Source organism: Megalobrama amblycephala, unplaced genomic scaffold (genome assembly GCF_018812025.1).
Source record: "Megalobrama amblycephala isolate DHTTF-2021 unplaced genomic scaffold, ASM1881202v1 scaffold417, whole genome shotgun sequence".
Classification (NCBI taxonomy): domain Eukaryota; kingdom Metazoa; phylum Chordata; class Actinopteri; order Cypriniformes; family Xenocyprididae; genus Megalobrama; species Megalobrama amblycephala.
In genome coordinates this window covers 80,751-104,859 of record NW_025953366.1, presented here as the reverse complement: position 1 = coordinate 104,859, position 24,109 = coordinate 80,751, and the positions used below count along the sequence as shown (strand labels likewise).

General features: G+C 35.1%; 1 protein-coding gene and 1 long non-coding RNA gene across 2 annotated transcripts in view; both read left to right on the top strand.

Annotated features, from left to right (window-relative positions):
• Positions 1 to 5,190: 5,190 nt before the first annotated feature.
• Positions 5,191 to 24,109, top strand: part of LOC125261482 — a 50,801-nt gene continuing 31,882 nt past the window's right edge. The window contains exons 1-8 of the mRNA XM_048180043.1: positions 5,191 to 5,372; positions 6,964 to 7,293; positions 8,458 to 8,760; positions 10,402 to 10,731; positions 11,008 to 11,124; positions 11,250 to 11,281; positions 11,542 to 11,669; positions 19,204 to 19,208. Coding sequence (XP_048036000.1) covers positions 5,324 to 5,372; positions 6,964 to 7,293; positions 8,458 to 8,760; positions 10,402 to 10,731; positions 11,008 to 11,124; positions 11,250 to 11,281; positions 11,542 to 11,669; positions 19,204 to 19,208 — 1,294 coding nt within the window. The 5' untranslated portion in view covers positions 5,191 to 5,323. The remainder of the gene's footprint in view (positions 5,373 to 6,963; positions 7,294 to 8,457; positions 8,761 to 10,401; positions 10,732 to 11,007; positions 11,125 to 11,249; positions 11,282 to 11,541; positions 11,670 to 19,203; positions 19,209 to 24,109) is intronic.
• LOC125261475 lies at positions 12,887 to 13,470 on the top strand. Its single transcript, XR_007183313.1, has 2 exons — positions 12,887 to 13,071; positions 13,162 to 13,470. It is a non-coding gene; the product is annotated as an uncharacterized LOC125261475 (long non-coding RNA).

Below are 24,109 nucleotides of genomic sequence, written 5' to 3'. Positions count from 1 at the left end.
GGGATTGTTCAGCACACAGCTGTAGGTGTTTTTATCCTGATATTCCACCTCCAGAGGTAGAGAGAGACTGATGCTGAGATCAGACACACTGATGCTGGACAATAAACTGTTTCCTTTGTACCAGGAGAGAGTCACATGACCCACATTCACAGCTGAACACACCAATGAACAATTTGATGATGATGATGAAAAGTCTCTGGTAATGTTAGGAGTGGTCAGAGAAGCTGGAAAACATGAGAGAATAATCAGAAATATGAACAAATGTAAACTCTTATTAAAACCGTGCTGTAAAAAACAACCAAATTCTGACAATAACATACCATTTTCCATTAAATCAGTAATATACTGTATAGAAAACAATGCTTTATGTGTAATATTTGACATTTTCGTGAAAATAGCCTACAGGAATATATTGTGAATTAACATCGCTCAAAATCGACACTCTGAGGCTGCACAGCAAAATCCCCAGTGTTAAATGAACACCCTTCAGTGTACATATGTGTCCACACTACAGGGTGTTAAAAGAACACTGAAGCAGTGTTGAAGTTAATGAAATAATAAGTGATTATTTAAGTGATGATTGACCATTAGTAGTGATTCTAATGGATCTTAATAAGCAGAATCATCGAAGGAAAGAGAAACAACAAGAGAAAAAGAGAGAGACACAACAACTACAACTGACTTCCAGCCATTAAACATTATTACACTTTTTATTAACCAGTTTTGTTTATTTCTGTCATACATCAACAAACGTTCTTACTGAGAATAAACAGATGTTTAGATGTTAATGTTTTAATGAAAGTTTAGTTTCAAGTCACCATGATGGTGATCAGCATTTTCTTTTGTTGGGCTCTTGACTCTTTACTTTTTGGGCTGCTTCCACTTTGTGTCTGTAAAGCACATTTGTTATAGCTAGAGAAACTATGATCTAGGCTGCATTTCCCAAAAGCATCATAAGCATACACTGACAATCAATTTAGGTTTACAATGCTTTGGGAAACGCAGGCCAGGTCATGATGGTTGTGTTTTGCTGATGACATTATCATCGTGTAATGACCTGATTCACTGTTCACATTCAGCATTAACTAAATTTGCAATCACCATCATGGTGACCAGTCAGTGTTTGCTTTTTTAAGTTTTATTGAACTCTAATGAAATAAGTCCATAGTAATAATATGCTCACAGCATTGTTGTTTCTCACATTATAAATATTACTTTATAAATTTATATGGCAGTGCGACAATTTAAGGCAGTTGGTTTCTGCAAATGAAATGAGTTACCACAAGTTTTAATTTAGTGTATGGTATCTTTACAGTAACATATTGTAGATTACCGTAAATAACTGTACAATCAACAGTAAATTACTGGCAACAGTAATGTCGATTGCCACAAAAATTAACCAGAGAAAGAACCAGAGAAGCAAAAAATCTGGTTTACAGTGAGGCATTGAATGGTATGGAAGCTTGTTTCCACCATGGAATAAAAAAAAATTAAAAGATAATTGTGACTCAAAGTTCTGAATTTTTTTCTCTCCAATTCTGAGGACTTTTTTTCACAGAATTGCGAGCATATATTTTGCAATTCTGAGGAAAAAAGTCAGAAGTGTGAGATAAGAAAGTCACTGTTACCTTTTTTATTATTTATTAAGTGGCGGAAACATGCATCCATAGATTGGGGCCAATGTGTAAACGTTAAAATACATCTTTGCCATGACAATACAACATTAACTGTAAAATGACTAAAAATTCTGAAGTGCTTCTGAAGTTTCCTTTATATCCTCCAAATCATAATCCATCAATTATAAGTGCCTCACCATAACCTCCAAATGAGAGATAAGTCCAAATTATTTTTTGTGGTAATTGACACAATGTCACAAATGCTGTGGATTGAGTTATGTAAAGGACGAGACAATTTATCTTTCTACTCACCATAGACATAAACACTAAATGTTTTTGATGTCAGTTTCGCTCCATTTAACTCTAGTTGATATTCTCCAGTATGTTCAGTTGTGATGTTTGTGATGGTCAGAGATCCAGTTTGATTGTCCAGCTTCAGTCTGTCTCTGAATCTCGCATCAGGAACATCATCATATATGGAAAAGATTCGGTTCCCAATGCTGATTTTAGCTATGAGAGACTTTTTAGCTCCATATTTCCACAGTATGTCGTCATCTTCATGTATTTCAGTATCATCAGTGTATAAAGTGACAGAATCTCCCTCCATCACTGACAATGAATCGCCAAACACACCTGATAAACAGACAAGAACAGATTAAGACTACTGTTGGTTTACAAATCCTCAAGTCAGCTGTAGTTTTACATGTTAATTGCTTTTTGACTACATTTAATAATTTTGTTGCTCATGATTACTGCAGTAATTTTTTAAATCATTTTTAGAGTATGCTCAGTATGTACACTAAACAAGCCTTAAAATCTATTTGAAACCACAAAAAAAAAAAGAGCGATTCACTTTTTGATCCTCCGTGAGTTTATTCAGTATAGATATTTTTCCTGACTTAATGCTTAAAAACACCTTTACAGGCCTGCAAATCACAATTTTAAAATTCTGTGGCAGAGACCGACTGCAAAGCAGATCACACAATCTTGGTTTGATTAGATCTATCTAAGATAGTAGCAAGTGAAAACAGTAGATTGTTAATCTGTTCTGAAATATTAAGCAATATGTATTTTTAACTTACCGATGAGACGGCACCAGCACAAACAAAACAAAACAAACATGTGAAACATTTTCTTCAGCGGTTCAGTGTCTGATTTCAAAAGAGCATCTGGTAAAAACACTCAAGCTGGTGTGAATCCTCCCATGACAGAGTTTGACCCTCCTAGTGCACACAACCTGAACGCATGTTTTATAGCCTATAGTTACATTAAAATACTCTTTTGGCTCTTATTTAGATTTTAACTGTTTTAATAGTGGATTTATATATATATGGTGTGATGATATCGTTCATAATATAGTTGTCTTGTGTATTAAATACATAAAAGTAGAAGGATGTTCTTTGAATCATCTTGAATTGCATGGGTAGAAAGAGCTTAATGAAATGGTTTTATAATTCAATTATATTATGCATTTATCAATTATATCAATTGTGTATATGGAAAAACAACTGAAAAGATACAACTGTTTGTAATCTCACACTGCCAGTTTTATTGAGGTTTGACATTAGCAGCCTATCTTCTGCGTCAAACTGAAACTTGCTGTGGTCTGATTTCTATAGAAACGTGGCTTGATCTGCTGGATGGACAAGCATCTTGTATGACGCCAATTGTTTGATGTGTGTTTAATTTGTGGGTGAAAGGTTTCTTCCTGTCCTGCTGTTATGAACCTATCTAAACCTCTGTTAATTCTCAATAAGATCTTCTGTAGACGTGTGACAGAAATAAAGTCAGTCTGGTTAGTAATAAGTGAAGCTGGTAATGCTGTTTGTGGAGTTGTTTAATCAGATCTTCAGAGATTTAATGTCTTTTATCTTCAGTTCATCTAAGGCTGTGGCTGAAGAAAGTTGTAGTTTGTGTTCTTATTTCTCTTTCTTTCAGCGTTTGTTCACAGCAGGTGTTTGAATGATTGAAAGAATGTTTCAGGAACATCATACTAACCTTTAAAAAACATTCTACTAACATTAAGGAAACTGAACAATTTATGTTCTTGGATTGTTACAAATCAACGTTCCTACAATGTTGAATTTTAAATCAAAATTAAGTTGAAGAACATCATAATCTATAAAAACGTTCCTCTAAACGTCAAGAAAACTGGACATTTTTTTACATTCCCAGAACCAACACTGAATATTTAGAGAATGTTCTTATAACACAGATAATAAATATCTTTTTTTTAAATTATATTTAATTTGTGTTCTGAAGATTAACGAAGGTCTTACGGGTGTGGAACGACATGAGGGTGAGTAATTAATGACAGAATTTTCATTTTTGGGTGAACTAACCCTGATACAAAAAAAAAACCAACAACAAAAAAAAACACCATCTTCTAATTTAATTCTAAATTCTAATCTTCAAGGATTAGTTCACTTTCAAATTAAAATTTCCTGATAATTTACTCACCCCCATGTCATCCAAGATATTCATGTCTTTCTTTCTTCAGTCGAAAAGAAATTAAGGTTTTTGATGAAAACATTCCAGGATGATTCTCCTTATGGACTTCAATGGCCTCCAAACGGTTGAAGGTCAAAATGACAGTTTCAGTGCAGCTTCAAAAGGCTCCAAAAGGTCCTTCAAAAGGTCAGTGCAGCTTCAAAAGGCTCTCCTCGACATAAGCCCCTAATGAGGGGCGGAGCCAGACATTGTAAACATTCGGGGCTTAGCCCAAATCTATTTTGTAAAATCACAATGTAATTTTCCGTTAACAGTTTTACTGTCATGAAAGGAACTTAGTAGTAGTATGCTTGTGTAAAGTTCATAAAATGTACATTATTTCCCACAGGATTTTGTACTAGAACTATGTTGGGTGGACCTAGGGGGGTCCGGGGGCATGCCCTCCTGAAGAAAATTTTGTACATTTTAAGGTTAAATGCATCAATCTGGTGCACTTTGAGAGCTTAAAAACATAGAGGTCATGTACAGTGTGCACAGTGAACAAACAGCATTGACTTGTACCTGGACATGAAAGAGAGTTCAAACATCTTTTTAGTTGTGATATAGAGTCTCAGTCTACATTACATTGACACTGGTGTTTCAATTATTAGGCCTACAATAATATTATAATATGGTTTAGGCCTTTATAATTATTAATATAAAAGTAATATCCACAGCCTATATTGTAAAAAAAAAAATGCACTGTGTAAAATAAATGAGAATTTTATAGGCTAAGTAAGTTGCAAACAACCTTTTAGCAGCACTGAAGCACTTCCTTGAACTCAATGCTTGAACTACGCGAATCTTGTGACGATCAAGCATTTGCAGTGTTGCCACGTCTGTGGTTTTCCTGCGGTATTTTTGGGCTTAATGGGCTACCTTTAAGTTATTTACAGCGGGGAAAAAATAATTTCCGCGGGTTGACTTCCACCCCCGTAAGTAGCCTACGTTTTTGGCGCTCTAACACCCCATACGAACAAATTCATTAGGTAATTCGCCCGTCCGATGAAGAAAATCTCTTTTTTTTTTTTGGCCATTGGTCTACCTTTACCTTAGTTGCATAGACCTGGCAACCCTGGTCCCACCCCAAGACTCTCGCCTCACTTTCTCTTTCTCTCTCTCTATCAGGACAGTGGGCTGCACAGATTTCACTACTTAAACAGCTTAGTACTTTTAATCATTAAAAGCTGCATCATTGTTTCAACAAACTGGTGAAAATGAAACATCTCCTTATTTTGCCCTTATTACTCTGGTGTTTCGACCATGGTAAGATATTTACGTGTATATAATGTCTCTTCCGGTCTAATTTTGCCTACTGCGCAGTTATGTTTTCAGTCAATAACAGTCCCAGACGTAGGTGGTATGCTTCGTGTGACACAACAGAACCTGACAGATGTAGGTTTGTCAGCGTGGAATGTGTTTTGACTGGGAACTAAACTCGAAAGAATTGTTGTTACCAAGTTAACCAACTTTACCTAAGTAGGCCTATTGTGTTTTAACATGGCCTGAGGTTTTACTAAGCTCTAAACAAACGCCACAGTCTAACCATACCCATAAAACCGTGCAAATATGTTGGTATCCGTATCCCGATAGGTATAATATATATTCAGAAGAACACCGGACGTGAACGTGACGCAGTTTAATATCAGCTAGTCTCTTCGACATAAATGCATTTATCATTTGTATATCAGAGTAGTTTTTTGTTTGTTTGTTTTTGCTATGTTTTTTTCTTTTTGCTTGACCATGATGCAAATGTTAAAATCTCGCTATTTTGACGAATGTGACGTCAAGGCCTACGAGTCGAGGCCAGAACTTCGAAAATATTGTCCATGTATTGTTTACATAAGTCCACGTAAATGAGATTTCATGAGATTTGATAACGAATATAATAGTAACGTGGCATCATAGCCCGAATAAATGGTGCACAAACTGAGCAAAAGTAAATTTTGAATTCAGTGCGAGTCGGTTTTGGATAACTTCTTCCACAACAGTCTAAATGAAAAACATGTGGCAGACTGAATGACATGACATCGTCATATGCAGTTTTATTCAAATTTTAATAAAATTCAAGTACAATGTAAAAATATTTTATGGGTAATACTCATGGGTAAAATTTATTCAATTGAATTTTAAAATTCTTGGTTGTGAGAATGCACAGCTAATACATAAACTTAGTTTACAGCCCTTTGCAGAATATGCAAAATATAAATAATTTAATGTAAATAACAAAAATAAGAGAGATGATAATGTCACTGTGATTTGGAGATCCATTTTTTTCACACTGATGCAACTGGGGGGACTATTACAAAAGGTGAAAAATTTGGTGATGTTCAAGAAGGGAAACTGCATTATTTTGACTTGGGTAAAGTTGGTTTTATATTCGCACATTCGGACATCCATATTCAATAGCCTTGTTAATCACACTACATTGGACATTCAGTGGACATTCACAAGTAAATATGCCATTAAAACAATACTTGCCTATTTTGATCGACTGTGAAAAATGTTGTAAGTTGACAATCGTTGGTTGTCAATATCATGTCGCTGCTTAAAATTCGCAAACATTAATTTATTGCACATTTATTGGAAAGTCTGAATTTATCAGAAGTCCGAATGTGCGAATATAAAACCAACTTTACCCAAGTATTATTTTGATCATATAAGATCACTTTTTTATAGTATAGTACTGCCCTTCAAGAGCTACATAATAGATTTAAATGTTTTCCAAAAGACAAAATTAGGACAATTTACCCAAATCATCAAATTCAAAAAGGCAAAAAAAAAAACATGTTAACTGCAGTTTCCCATTTGTATAATTTAGTTTGGCTCATAATTATCTGTTCATTTTTTTCTTCAGGAGTGTCTGGTGTTGATAGAGAAGAAGTGTTTGTGATGGAGGGAGATTCAGTCACTCTAAACACTGGTGTTCAAACAAACCAACAAGAAAAGATTAGATGGTATTTTAATGACATTCTCATCGCTCAAATCAATAGAGATCTCAGTAAGATCTGTACAGATGTTCAGTGTAATGAAGGTACTGAGAGATTCAGAGACAGACTGAAGCTGGACAATCAGACTGGATCTCTGACCATCACAAACATCAGAAACACAGACTCTGGAGAATATAAACTGAAGATCATCACCAGCAGCAGCGACAGTGAAAAGATCTTCAGTGTTACTGTCCGTGGTGAGTCATTATGTTTAAAAGCAAGTCTTGTCCATTTAAATCCTATTATTATGTTCAGTGATTTTTGCAGTGACATTCAGTTTTCTTTGTATTACATTATTTAGTACATTATTTCATATGCTGTAGATCTTTTCAAAACCACATTTGACTACAGTTATAAAATGGATAATTCTGGTCTTTGATTATGATTGGCTGAGCCATGTTCAAAGCTTTTGTAAAATATTCTATAAACATACATGTGACCATGGTGCTTTCTATAAATTTTAGTATCTCTATATAATATTCAAGTAATTTTATGTAGACAATGTGAAGTTCACTTGACAACCATATGCTGATTTCCTATAAGGGCTGTGCTAAAAAGGTTGTTAGAAACAAGAAATATGTAAGCATAAGTTTAATTTGTACTAATATTTGGACACCATCAGACTTAAGCATCAGTTCTCAACAAACACAAACAACAGTACAGTAAAAATACTGTCATTGCCTCTGTTTGAACCGGCTGAACTAGTGAGTCATCTTCATAGTTTATTTTTTTCAGTAATATAAGTAAAATTAATTTCTTTGCTCTCAGATTGTGATTTATTCATTATAGAACACAATTTCCCAGCCAAGCAATCCTCCTTGTCATTGAAACATTAAAATGTAGTTTCTTGTGGAAAAAAAATATTTTGTCCATGACATTATTTACAATATGTGGGAGGTTCAAACAGCAGGAGTGTGTGTGTATATATATATATATATATTTATATACCTGTATATATAACACACACTTATATATAATATTTTTTTTAAACATGACATTGTACATTTAATATGGAAGAAACTATAGCAACTTTAATGAATTTAAAATAAAAAATAAATCAGGCAATACTCCACTAATAATGAGTAATATTCATTATGAATTATACTTGTGTGAAAGCACAGATAAGGGAAAGAAGGCAAAATATGCATCAGATGTGGGCTACATGAATGTTTGTCTGATGAGCGAATGTGTAAATCGATGTTCTTCAACCATTTGTTTGCTTGTGTTACATTATGAATCCAGACATACTGTATTTCTCTACTCACAATCTTTATTATCTGTGGAAAAACATTTTCACAGCTCTTTCATGTTGTATAATTAATTGTTCATTTCTTTTTTATGTGTGTCTGGTGTTGATACAGATAGAGTATTGGTGATGGAGGGAGATTCAGTCACTCTAAATGCTGATGTTAAAACAAACCATCAAGAGAACATTAAATGGTATTTTAATCACACTCGCATCGCTCAACTCAATGGAGATCAGAGTAAGAGCTGTACAGATGTTCAGTGTAATGAAGGTACTGAGAGATTCAGAGACAGACTGAAGCTGGATCATCAGACTGGATCTCTGACCATCATGAACATCACAAACACTGACTCTGGAGAATATAAACTGAAGATCATCAGCAGTGACAGTGAAAAAAGCTTCATTGTTACTGTTCAAGGTGAGTCATTATGCTTAAAAGAAAGTCTTGTACATTTAAATCACATCATTAATATATCTATTTTTTGTCTTGTTTTGTTTTTTGCAGTGACATTCTGAGGTTTTTTTAATGTTTACTTTTATTTACCTTTTGATTCGCATAGTTTAAATTATTTTTTTTTCTCCAAAAACTTATTTACTGTTGAATTTGTAACCTTAAAGGGGGGTATCACGCACAGTTTCTGCCAATCTCGTGTTAATCTTGAGTACCTATAGTAGTAGTGCATCCTTCATATTTCCAAAAAGTCTTTAGTTTAATCATATTTCTAAAAGATATATACACTGTACTGAGTATTTACGAAAACAGCCGAGTGCCTGGAGGCGTGTCGTTGTGAGCGGAGATACAGTGATGAGCTATCACGTGTATGCGTAGCTTTTGTGTAGAGATCATCTACAAGCTATCATTGGTCAGCTAAACAACTGTATTTAAACATACACAATACACCATCGTCCTGGATAACGTTTGAATCACTATAATGAATATAACGTATAATGAATGATGAATAATGAATTTATGAATTCACTACATTCATATTGTTTACATTATATGCACTCAGGTGCCTATTGCCAACAAAACAGACAATTGATGCAGTTTTACTCTCCATCTGTGGTTCCGACTCATGACTGGGATCATTATCGCTGTGACCCTCCATCTTTCAATTTCAAATGATCTGTAAATCCAGTGCTGAACTGGGCCTTCTTTATGAAACCGTAAGCACTGATCCTGAGGGCTCGAGTAGCCATGGAAAAACATGAGATATTCTCCATTCATTTTAACCAATAAAGTGATTGATACTATCAGTTTCTATGGTTATTTTAATAACAAATGTCAAGAGCGCATCAATGTATTACGTGAGAACAAAACTCTCAGCTCCTCTTAACGCTGGGTTCTTTGGGAAGCAAGGTTATCTTTCCCTCACAACCAAAAACACACTTCTTTGGTGACATTGTTGATTTTGTGCAGTCCTGTGACCTGTGCTGACGACTTCCGTAAATCCGAACGCGCATTGATGGGCGTGGTCTTGCTCTCTCGCTCAGTCGACGTGCGCGCGCGCCCTTCCGGGAGAAGTGCCCGTACAAGGAATTCCGCCCTCATTGATGTCACTCAGGACCACGCTTGACAGCCGACCCCTGTGGCGATTTGGAAGATAATTTTTGGAACAGAAATACTCAAACTCACTTTGGCCATGTTTAGCATGAGAATCCAACTCTTTAACAGTGTAAATAAGTCAGAATACATGAAATAGCATTATACCCCCCTTTGACTACAAATTTAGTTATGATGTAAAACATTTCATTTTTCCAGTGGTGAGTTTTTTTCAGTTTTGTTCTGATGAAGATGTCAGTTTCTCACAATGACATCTTAGATCACCCTTCTATTATCTGTTTAATAGTATGTTTTTCTTTTTTAGTTCACCAGCGATCCAAAACACAGATGATTTCATGTAAAATGTATTCATAATCACAAAAAAAAGGATAAATATTGCTTTTCAGACTGAAAGTCAAAGATGATGTTTTATTGCTTTAATAAGCACAGTTCTTTCATGTTGTGTGTCTTTCCACCAAAACAAGATCCTCCAGCTTCTGTTGGTTTGTGTTTTAGGTGTTTCTCCTGATGAACGAGATGAAGTGAAGAGAAAGTCAGTGAAGGAGGGAGAATGTGTCACTTTAGAGACTCCTGTAGGAACAAACCAATTTGATGTGATGGCATTATATTTTAATGGCATTCTCATCGCTGAAATCACTGGAGATCAGGGTAAGATCTCTACAGATGTTCAGTGTGATGAGAGATTCAGAGACAGACTGAAGCTGGATCATCAGACTGGATCTCTGAACATCACAAACACCAGAACCACAGATGAAGGATTTTATAAACTAGAGATCAACAACAGCAGGTTCAGCATCATTAGGAGCTTCAGTGTTTCTGTCACTGGTGAATAATTTGAAATACTTAATATCCACTCAGTAAAGTCCACAATGTAAATATAAGTCAGTTTTCCTTTGAACAACTGTATCCTGTTGAGTTCACAAGGGTAATGCTGGTTTAGCTCTTTTTGCTCAAACATCCACTAGATGGCACCATTTATCAATTATCAATAAATCAATTTCATTCAACTTTCTACTGACAGTAGAAGTCAAAACTATTGGTAGATCTGATTATCAGTTGATCTGTAGAAAATAATGGTTAATCTGTCTTTATCTGTTCCAGAGTCAGGTCTAGGTCCAGGTGCTGTAGCAGGAATAGCTGTTGGCATTGCATTTGTGGCAGCAGCTGTGGGTGTGGTGATTTACATTCTCTACAAGAGAACTAAAGAAAGTCAAAATGGCAAGTTTTGCATACAGCATATTTTGCAATGTGAATATATTTATTGTGCAACAATAATCTTTAAAAAATTATGTATTTATATTTTAACTGACCAGAGTAAGAGTTTGTAATTTTTGTTTAAACAGGAGCCAGGTCGCAGAATGGTGATCATAATCAGGTGAGATACTATATGCACTAAGTCTGACAAAAACCACACTGAATTTACTACAGATTTAGATTTGTGGGTTCAGAAATCATTTCATAGAAACACCAAGAATAACTGAATTATTTGAAAGAGAACTCTTGTGCTGTTTTACCTGAAAAACAGTTAATGTTGAATAGGGGTTTACATTCAACATATATAAAAAGGAGAAACACATTTAGGTGTATGTGAAACTGAATCATAAATCCTGATCATTTGTTTTTTCTTTCTTTCAGGGTGATATAGAGATTCCACTGATGAGCAGGACACCCATTCATGCAGCAAGCACTTCATTGTCGAATTCTTCTAATGGGGTACACCATTCTGAGGCTGATTCTCCATTAATGACTAATGGGACAAAATAGTAATAATATTTATTATTTTAAGAGAAACTATGAAATTATGAAAAAAGGGAGTGAGATCAGCTGAAATTCTCATGGAGAAAAAGTGTCACTATACCAAAATATCAGTAGTCAGTGAAATCTCACTGGTATTGGAATGGTTTACTTAATTTCTACTCAATACCATCTATAAACAAACAGCACATTACCAGAAGTAAAGCCAGGAGGAGAAAGTCACCACGATAAAGTGTTTTTTTGTCTTGATGACACTAAAACGAATGCTGACAAATACTGTTAAGAGAGATTTTAGGCTAATATTTAGTAGATCTCATCAATGACCAGTTCATAAGACATAAATAAACATAAAAGTGTTTGTAAGACATATGTAAACATACACATCACGCATTGTGCATGTCTACAAGGGATTTTTGAAAATGACTGAGAAGATAGATGCCATGTGTTTTTACACTACCCCTCGCAATCTGATGTAAATTTAAATTTGATTGATTGAGGTGTTTACATTAAGGCTTTTCAATCAATTTGAGCCATCAGTCCGATTACTAACATAGTTTGGGTGCATGTAAACCTGATCTTGACATATCAGATGTTTTGTTAACATCCATTTATATCTGATTGTGGACAAATATTTTTTTCAGGATGGGCATATTACTGGCCATATGTGCATATGAGACAGGCAGCTCCTAATTTTAGTCTGTAGTGTAGTACCGATACTGTAGAATGTTAATGTTACATCTTTGCAATTTTCACATTAACATCTTGACAGCACTACAGAGGAACATCAGTGTTGAAAATAATGTATAAAATAATACTTGAACAAACTTCAAATCTCAGGAACTTAACATGTAATAACTGCACTGAAAGACACGGTGGATAGGAGTAGAAACAAAATGCTAAATACCTGTTTTATAATGTATTGTTATATATCATATTCTAACTGTTACATCTGCTACCATCTGTGCCATGGCATTAGCCATCTGAATTGTCTTCTGATAAAAACAGATTTATTTATTATAGATTTCAGATATTTGATACTTTCACTTAATGTCTTAATTGTTGAAATGTGCAGAAGTGAATGTATTTCTTGTAATTTGTTGTAACAAAAGTGTTATAAAGTGTAAAATTCTGCTTTTTGTGAGATGATGATTAGGTTGTTTAACTGCCAAGTTTATGCATTTCTTGTGAGGAGGAAGAAGGAGACCTGTGGGACATAAAGGTAAAAATTAACTACTTCACATTATCTGTCTGTTTTTGTCCCTTTTGTGTCTGTTTTGGCTCTCAAGGCATGTTAAGGTATATTCTTTAATTAATTTGTAATTTTATATCATCTAATTGTGCTTTTCTATTGTGTTTGTATTGTAGAATGTTATCACTTTGTAATGGAAATGTGCATCTGTACTTAAACAGGTAAAGCATGTCTGACCCCAGTTTAAATATCTGTTTGTCAATAGAAAATGTGCCTAATTTTGCAAATCTAATTCTAATTTTGTTTCTTAGATTGTTTACAGTCTCCCGTTCAAAGAGCTTATCAACTGCCTACTGAACACTTCCATGTTCCTGCTCAGAACAACAACAGGATGTGAAAATGTTACCGTGGTGCCTTTTTGTATTAGAGCTGACATAGTATAGTCTGTAACATGACCTCAGTAAGATTCAATAATTGTGGGCCTTGAGCAGAATGTCTTTAGACTGATTCTTAGTTTTTGCATTAGTAGGCTATGAACACTATTTCGTTTTTTACAATGGAAAGGAACGTGGAAAGGCATGTTCATGTGTAGATGCCATTAAAACAGACTTGACTTGTAATGGCTGGAATCTGAATTTGTCATAACTTTAGAATTTTTAACCAAGTAAAAACTTCATCGATTTAAAAACCCTTCAACTGCATGCTAGTCATACAGATACACCAGTGACACACACAAACTGACAACAACCACATGTTTGTCTTGCTCAAGATGCTTCAGCGTTGTGCAGACCGATCGGCGTATGACCTCAAAGTACCGCAAGAGCGATTCAAAAGCAGAGTCGAATGCTCTCCAATCACATTCACTGTACTTTGTTGCCATACACTGATCGGTCTGCGCAATGTCGATGCATCTCAAACAACCCTACCCTGCATCCCAATGTGCATACTATCTGCCCTAAATGGTATACGTCTTACAAAAAAGAACTGCAGTATAATTAAGCACAACCATGTAATTAAGTATAATCACAGTACAACTGCAGTACATTGAAGTTCAACTGCAGTAAAATGAAGTACAACTGAAGGTTTACAATATAATTAAGTATAAATACAGTAGGCTATAACTGCAGTTCAGTGATACTGAAATACCACTACCACTCATACTACATTACAGCAGCTGTGTTTACAGTACTACTGTGCAGCAAGTAAAAGCTGTGGACCACTACCATGCAACATTAACCCATATGCTAGTTTTTTATTAAAAACAAACAAACAAAAAGTTAATCTAAATGGCATGAGATTTGGTGACTTTGTGAACATTTGCTGATAAATAGATTTAGTGTAAAATCACTAAATCAGCCACAACACCGAATACAAGAACACAAAAATGAAGTGGCAACAATATAACCAATGCATAAAAGATGCAAATGTTGTGTGTGTTCATTTACATGGAGGTTTTTACAATTCATTAAGGGTAAACCTACACAGTGAAATTTTACTAAATTTGTAACCATTCAACCATAAAAAATATTTTCCCATAACATTTGTTTTCTCCTTGCATATTACACTGAAATGTCACAATAAATCTAGTTCATATGTATTTGGTAAGGGCAAAATGACAAGCCCATATGAGTCATACTGAACAGTGGAGTAGAGCAGTGGTTCCCAACCACGTTCCTGGAGGCCCCCCAACACTGCACATTTATATGTCTCCTATATGTCTCCTACACATCCATTTCTGGTCTTGGAGTCTCTGCTAATGAGCTGATGACCTGATTCAGGTGTGCTTGATCAAGGAGACATGCAAAATGTGCAGCGTTGGGGTGCCTCCACAAATGTGGTTGGGAACCCATGGAGTAGAGTGTCCCATCACAAACAAACCCCTGAACGTACACGTCTTGATTTTGTTCTGTATGCATTCCAGAATTCTATACGATGAGACAGTGGTAGCTCTTTCACATGACCAGAAATTAAGTGGCAATGATATAACTGATGCGTAAAAGATGCAGATTGTGTGTGTGTGTATTTTTTTTGTGGTTTATGAGGACACAAATTTGTATAAAGACATGGGTATTACATGTTTTACAACGTAAACATGAAATATGAGTCCTCTTTTTAAAATAGCTTTAAAAACATACTAAACAATGATTTATTAAAAATATAAATGCAGACAGTTTTCTGTGATGGGTAGGTTTAGGGGTAGGGGTATGTAGGGGGATTTAATGTACAGTTTGTAAAGTATTAAAAACCATTACACCTATCAAATGTCCTCACTTTGATAGCAAAACAAACCTGTCTTTTTTCTCTCTTTTTTTTTTTTTACACTGACAAGGGTCACATGATGAATCATCTAAGTACTTACATTTTGGATTAATGTAAATGCATAAGAGAAAACATTTACTAAGAGAAAGCATTTGTTATAATGGTTTGGGTAAAAGTTTCTTTAAGACCCATTTTTGGGGTTTCCCTGAACCTTGCATTCGTGGGGAGACTGAAGGTTACAAGGTGAGTAATAACAACAGCACAGTGTATGTACTGATGATGATGATGATGATAAGAATTACTACATGGAGATGTGACACTAGGTTTAGCAGTTTCCTGAGTAAGCCAACACCAAGACACAGCAATCGAGGAAACAATAGAGGTGAGTGTTTGAGCGCAGGTTTCTTGAATAGGAGATTGTGGAAGATCAGAGGAGTATAACATGAGATCGCTGGATGTACTGTAACATGTTGCTAATGTACTGTTAAATGTCGTTAAAGTTACCATCGGTTATTACTGTATTCACGGAGACAAGAGAGCCGTCGCTATTTTCATTTTTAAACACTTGCAGTCTGTATAATGCATAAACACAACTTCATTCTTTATAAATCCCTCCAACAGAGTAGCATTAGCCGTTAGCCACGGAGCACTATCAAACTCATTCAAAATCATAAGTAAACAATATAACAGTATACAATACCAAAGTCCCTTTAAGACAAGTCATTTCACTCGGCGGCCATCTTTGAAATGCCTCTCGGGCATCATGCAGCTCCTATCTCTTTGAATGGGGAAACATCAGATTCTCCAAAACTGTTCGCCAACCTTACGATTAAATTTCATATTTGAAATCACCAATGAAATAAACAACCGACTCATAAATTTAGTTTCTAAACGCTCGAATCATGACAAAAAAACCTGTATTTTTTTCAGGCTGGATCAAGCTAATGTGCATGCGCAGACCTAAATGCGCGTCTCTTCGGAGGCGCGCGTCTGACTGTTTCTATAGAAAACGGTGATTCTAACGGCCGCTGAGGTGACGCGATGACTTTACCAGTCGGCGATTGGCTCTTGGCTTTAGAAGGCGGGACTTATTCCACCATATTGCGCGTTACACTTTCTCCCATTCAAAACAATACGAGTGACACGTCTTGTGTTATTCTATAGTCTTTGACAATACTCACATAATCCGACGCATGCATGACGAACACTTTGTAAAGATCCATTTTGAGGGTTATAATAGCTGTGTAAACTTTGTTAAGGCACTGTTCAAGGCAAGCGCGAGCTCTGTGGGCGTGGAGCACGAGAATTAAAGGGGCCGCAGCATAAAATCGCCGCGTTTATAATGATGCCCCAAAATAGGCAGTTAAAAAAATGTATTAAAAAAAATCTATGGGGTATTTTGATCTGAAACTTCACAGACACATTCAGGGGACACCTTAGACTTATATTACATCTTTTAAAAACATAATCTAGGGCACCTTTAAAGAAAAGTAAAATAACATTTATTGTTACATTGCAGTCTGAGATATTCACTGTTGTTTTGTTCCTTAATTCATTATATTGCAGATGTGTGAAAATAAAATATTCTGTGATATACTATATAGTTGTACAGCATTTTATTAGTATTGCACATAGTAATGTAATTGTACTTTAGTATTTGTATAGTTTTGTATTCTGTATTGCAGTACTACCACAGCAGTATTGCATTATTACTTTAGTACTTCTGTATTGCAGTATGCAGTTGTATTGCAGTTTTATTTTACTATGCTTTAGATGTATTGCAGTAATACTGCAGTTGTACTCCAGTAAAAATGTAAAAAAAAATTGTGTCCAAAAAACTGTATTTTTCTATAATATATGTATTATTATTATTAATTTATGTAACAAAAAATATGTAACGATGACCTTGTATCCCTCATTTCTTTTTATATCTTTCCGTATGCTTACCTCTTTATCACTATCTGAGTTTTGTTGATGTATTTTCTTCCTGTAATCTTTTGTAAGGAATAACTAATGTCACATACTAAGTTACGCATAGTTATTTATCTATTGTGGTAATTTGCAGGTCATGTAAAAAAAATGTTGGTCTAGATAAATAGCTGTATTCTGTACGTTTGTCACAGACACGCCAGGCTTTTCACTCACCCAATCACAACGCACTCCCTCTCCTGAGTAGCAGCCACACCTGACACGCATCAATACTCATCACCACAGCAGCATAAAGACACCCAAGAACATTTAGTCACTGTCAGGTCTCGTTAACGCATACCTACTTTTTATGCTTACTTCAAGGACTCTGATAACTTCTACTTAGGCTACCTGTATGCAGCGTTCCATGTGACTCCTTGTGTCTCCTCGTCTCTAGTGAGTGTCATCGTGTCTCGTCTGCTCCACGCCTGCCTGCTTCCACGATCCCTGGGAAAAACAAAGACAAGTATCAGTTCCAGTATCATCTTCAGTCACAAACTTAACCTGCTTCAACTCACCTGCACTCAGTTCACAATCTCTGGTTGTTCAATAAACTGTATCTTAACCTTACCTGTGTCTCCGTCCCCTTCTGTACGTAACAACGTTTGACTCGTCAAGTCACCTTTATTTATATAGCGCTTTTTATAATGCAGATTGTGTCAGAAGTAGCTTAAGTGATAGAGGGAACATACTTTTTTTTTTAAATATTGTCATTGTCCAGCTTAAGTAAGTTCAGTATTGATTCATTCCATTGTAAAAATCATTAGTTATTAATTTAATTTATCAGAGCAGTTTCCAGAGTCACTGTTCAAAGAGCTCAACAACTCCCTACTGAACACTGAACGATTCCTGCTTAGAACAATAGGATTTATAATTTATGGTGACTATTTTTGCGATGTAAGTTTTATACATTTCAATATCAAAGCTGAAGTACTGTATAATAGGCCTAAAATCCTGTAACACGGAGATGCGATGTCTCCAGTCTTATTTGCTCTTAGCATTGAGCCACTAGCAGAGTTAATAAGGAGCAACCCCAGAATACAGGGGATAATAGATAAAGGAGGAAAAGATCATAACACATCGCTATACGCAGATGATGTATTATTTTTTTATTGAAAACCCCCTTTCATTAATCCCAGCCCTTTTAGAGTGTCTTACTATGGCTTAGTTTCCGGATACAAGGTAAATTCTGAGAAATCTGAGGCAATGATGATTTGGCCCATTCAGTTAGATAATGAGGTATCTTTTCGATGGTCTAGTCAGGGCTTCAGATACTTGGGTGTCAACCTATGGCATCACGTTTATATCTAACTAACTACACACGGCTTTTTGAGATGATAAAAAAAGGACTTGGCAGGATGGGAAGTAGCCTACTGAAAATGAATATATTACCGAGACTATATATTACTGTTCCTATTTCAATCCCTACCAGTTTGGGTTCCGCTCTCAGCATTTAACAAACTAGAAAAAATGATTTTGAAATTTATTTGGCAAAACAAAAGACCAAGAATAAGACTTAAAATAATTATGCCATATGCCAAAGATAGGGGGGGTGTTAACCTTCCTAATCTTATATATTATTATTGGGCTGCTCAGCTGAGGGCTATGGCTGCTTGGCTTGGTATTGATAAGGAGGCAGAATGGGTTAATACTGAACAGAATTCACTTCCTGGAGTTTCTCTGACAGTTCTGCCATTCATGGATTTGCAGGCACAGAAAAAAGTGAAAATAACAAATGTTTGGATACAGCATACTGTAAAAATTTGGTCCACCACACAAAAGCAGTTTAGAGGAATAATTGCCTTATCACGTGCAATACCCATTAAAGGTAACCCAGATTTGCTTCCTTCTATATGGGATGGTGTCTTTAGTAGATGGGAAGAAAATGGTTTGATATTTAACATGGTAGTTAATAGGTTTTCGTTGAAATCTAATGATTTCTTTAGATATTTACAATTACAACATTATATCAGAAATTATAAACATTGGGACATAATCAAAGGAACTCCAACAAATGTTGAAAAATATTTTATTAATATTTTAAAGACATATTATTAAACAGTTCAGATGCACATTCAGATTCAGTGTAAGTGTTGAAATCAATTGTTATGTTATGCTCTTTTCAGTAAAGGTAAAGACCTTTTTGTTTAATATTATGTTATGCTAGCGATTTTCTGTGATGTTTTGTGATCAGGCTAATGACAACTCAATTTAATTCAAATTTATTTTCAGTGCTTTTCACAATATATAATATCACTTCAAAGCAGCTTTACAGAAAATGCATGTCAGCATTACAATTTAGTAGGGGTGTGACGAGACCAGTATCTCACGAGACGAGACGAGACTCGAGATTGAGTTCACGAGACGAGACAAGATGGCGAAATACATGACTAGAAAAAATATTCTGCAGGTGTATTTGAAATGTTTTAACTAATCATTTTGTAATGAATGTCATTTCAGTTCTACTTTCTGAGACTGAATTATCATATGCAGTAAAAGACAACAATACTCAAGTAATGTAAAAGGTTTTGCCACTAACTCAACTGACTGACTTCCCTCCTGTGTGATTTCAGTCTCTTCAGACCTTACTGTACATGAATTATGAGCTTCTACAGCTTTTGACCTCCTAACTGAACTCCTTTCCTCAAACTGATCACAGAAATAAAAACAGTATAAATAAAAATGGTAACACTTTACAATAAGGTCTCATTTATTAACATTAAATGTATTAACCAACATCAACTAACAACAAGCAATATATTTGCTACAGTATTTATTAATCTTTGTTAGTTGATAAAAATAGTCATTCATTGTTAGTTCATGATAGTTCACGGTGCATTAACTAATGTTAACAAATGAAACCTTATTGTTTGTACTAGTAAATAATAAGAAGAGAAAACTGTTATTCATTTTTATGGTAACACTTTACAATAAGTGCAACCATAATCGCACTCTCTCAATATTCAAAGATCAAATAAGACCAAATTTTTCTTTGATACAGAGCTGAGAGATGGTTACAACTACACTGCCCAGCCTAAAATAGCTTTCATATTGAGAGATATCTGTATTCATCAGTGAGCCGCTTTCAAAATGCGGGGTATTGAAATCACGTTTGAATGCGCGCGCGCGTTTACTTTCACTTTTAAACGGTCGCGCGTACTCTGTAAATATGGAGCGGCGGCGACCGTTATCCAACTGAATTAAATGTTTTTTTTTTATTTAAATACAAAGCAAAACGACAGTGGAGGCATAATGTAAACGTAGCGGTGGCATATTCTTTCCTAATCATCCTAACACTCTGTCATGGCAACATCACGAGACTACTTTTCGCCACGAGATCTCGTCACACCCCTACAATTTAGAGTAATCTGTTATGAGAGGTGACTGTGTCCAAATTATGTAATTTCAGAAATGTACATATACAAATCATGCAGTTAGCTAACAATGTATTAATGTATTAATTTAAGGTAAAATTAGTGACTATGTGTGTTTTTTAGTGCACACCATCTTAAATATTTTCCTGGCTAGTATACACCTATGAATGGTATTGGTATTAACCTATTATTATTATTATTATTATTATTATTATTTATAAAGATGTAAGTTTTTTCCCCCCAGAAGAATATTGCCCTGATGTCAGTGAAGAACAATGCTCATTGCATTGAGAGTTTGTGGTGACATTTACCAGCAGGTCCATGAAGGATAAAGATTTTAATCTGTTGCACTTTGAGATGCTCCTCTTCCTCACTTCTTCCTAAACAAAATGGTTTAATGAACAGATATGTGATTGTAAAGAAAATGTAGAACATGTTTTAATTAAATGTGGACAATTTAAAGAATGTATTATTAAATTAGGGAGAGAATGGGATATTAAAGGTAGGTATTTTAGGCATAGAAATTTCTCAAAGTGAAGTTGTTGAAGCATTAATGAAAATCATGCAAGAAACTGCTATAGTTTTGAGAATTTAAAAGATATCAATGAATCAATGATTTTACACACTCCAATATAGTAGGTGGCGGTATGGACCTTTAACGCTGGTCTGTAATCCGCCATAAAAATTAAGAGGAAGAAGAAACTATATACCGTTATTTGCCCACTTTCACTTGCTGTCGACGAGGAAAGAACTTAAAATGTCTCGTGTATAAAAATCTGCATTGATTGATTTTATTCAGAGAAATAATGAAATTGAAGCTTTTCATTTGTTTTTCCTCATTGCTCTGGTGTTTACTCGATCATGGTAAGATATTTAGGTTTATGCCTATATCTCTCTTCTTGCTGACGCAGTTGTTTTCTATCTACTCAAATGCTAAATAGGCTGTTTGATAGAAATGCATTTTGCAGTGTGTGTTTTTATTTGAGCAGTGTTAGACATTTAGGTTTGTCTCTTTGTCTCTATACCGCGTGGTTGCTGAGTGGGCTGACATTTTTGACACACCCGCCAAACAAGAGAAAACGAATCTCAAGTCCCATTGCACAGAAACGTCGTTCAACACGGAAATCGTAGCAAAACGTTGCGCACCGGTTTTGAGCATTTTTTTTATTTATTTTTTTATTATTATTTTTTCTTTAAATTAAACTTTCAAAATTACAGAATTCAATAGCAACACAATTCCACACATTTCCACATTTTTAAGTGAAAGAACAATAGTTAAAATAAAAAACAAAACAAAAAAGAATAAAATTAAAAAGGGCATCACAAATATACAGTTCTTTGGGCTTTTCGGTTTTTTGAAAACTTTATAGATTCTAAATAATCTTTAAAGACCGTTTGAAAATGGGCAAAATTGGTTTTCGAGTTATTCCATTTAGATTGATGAATGAAAAATTTTCCTAATAACAAAAACAAATCGACAATATATATTATTCTTTTGGAAAAGTCATATTCATGTGAATGAAGTAAAACAGAGGACAAATTTAAGACTAGGTTGCAATTCATTTTAACACTTAGAATTTTTTTAACGTGAACTTGGGTTCTTCTCGAAACGTAGCCTACATCACGTCCGGGCGACGTAAAAAAAAAAAAAAAAAAAAAAAACGACAACAAAGAAGCCTCCGCTGAAACAAACAAAAAAAAAAATTAAATAATAAACAATATTTGTTTTGATTTGTTTTAAAACGTCCTCTTATTGGTCAGAATTTTCTCTGCGTCATCCATCAAAATGATTGACAAGTTCGCTCCATGAGTTTATTGTGGCTTTATTTGTAACTGTCGAGACACACGCAAACACTTTATAAATGTAGCCGTCTTTCCCGCTTTTAAATTATACTACATATATTAATGCTGCGGCAAATTCAAACGCGCTCTCTCTCTTTCTCTCTCGGTCCGTCTCTGGTTTCCCAGCGCTGTCTAAGTAGTAGGCGAACTGTTGTCAGTGTGTCGAGAGAGACCATATACATTTTATAATGAAGCAGAGCGGGGAAAGGCTTTGTCGGGACAGCATTCTCGCACGGAGAAGTGCAAATACACAACAGAGGCGCTCGTTGGTTTTCAGCTATGGTAAATAATGTGCTCACTCACAGAATCAGACACTACCGCTTTTTATATCAAATTTCCCGTTATGAATTATGACATCATTTGGTTCGTTGGTCCGTTAAGTGGGTCGGATTGCTTTCACATCTCAAGCGAACCGCTCCAGAGTTCGTTTGAAAGCGTACCGAGACCACCTCTTCAAGCAGGTCTCGGTACGCTTGTTTGGTCCACTTTTGGTGCGCACCCGAGTGCGATTGCTGCTTTCACACCTGCCCAAACGAACCGCACCAAAGGGGGAAACGAACTCTGGTACGATTCAGTCGAACTAAATGAGGCAGGTGTGAAAGCACCCTAAATCTCAAAGTGGATCTAAGCATACTGGAACAAACATACTCCCTTAAAATCCCCCCTTGGAGATTCAAAAAAACAAAAATAATTCTAGATTTTACAAGAAACAAAAAATCTGAAACACATCCAAATAACTTTCAACAAAAACTCCTCTACATCAGAGAAATGTTTCCATCACATATCCCTTAATATACTGACGGATCAAAATCTGAGGACTGTCTGTGTATCATCTGCATTTGTAATCAACCATCAAAAAAGAGGAACATCCATCTCTATCTCTAAACATAGCTCAATTTTTACAGCAGAAGCAATGCTATGATTTTTGGCATCAGATTACATAAAGATTATGCAACTGAGATTTCTTATAATTACAGATTCAAAGTCATGTCTCCAAGAAATGATATACCGTAAAAATGATCACCCAGCACTTGTAATGATTTTTTTATAAACTGCTTGAACTAGAGGGTCATCAATTTAATATCTGGTTTTGTTGGGTACCTTTAGTTAACGTTGAAAATGCAGATGAAAAAAAAACAAGGATTGTAGCTGCTTGCATTACTAAACATTCTTTAGTTGTCTTGACACATTTTAAGTTAAAAGACTACCTGTACACATTAGATGAACACACATTTTTAAGATGACTTTAACTGGAGTGAATTAGTTCAGTGCAATAGGTAGCCTTATTTATTTATTTTTTTTCAAGTTGGCTCAACTTTTTTAGTTGTCTTAACAAGTTTTAAGTTCAAAATATTACCTGGTACTCATTAGATGAGCAAAAGTATTTAAGTTGAGTATTTAAGTTTTTAACTGGAGGGAAATAGTTGAGTTAACTTAAGTTTAGTGCGATAAGTTGCCTTATTTTAAGTTTTTTTTTCCAGTGCACTGTGGAATCAAAGGAAATGAGGGAAGCAGACTCCACTGCAAAAGAACTTGGTTGGGGAGTAGCGGAATACATGTAACGGCGTTACATTATCAAGACACAAAAATCCAGTAACTAATTCGTTACAGTTAGGTCAATAAACGTAATAATCAGATTACAGTTACATTTTGAAAAAAAAGGGGGGATACTATCAGGATTACAATCGTTTCATAATATAATCGTTTCATTTGCCATAATAACACATATTAATTATACAGTATTTCCTAGTTCTGTTGCCAGTGATGACTTACATGGGCCACCTACTGATGCATGCGCATATAACACCCGTCTACA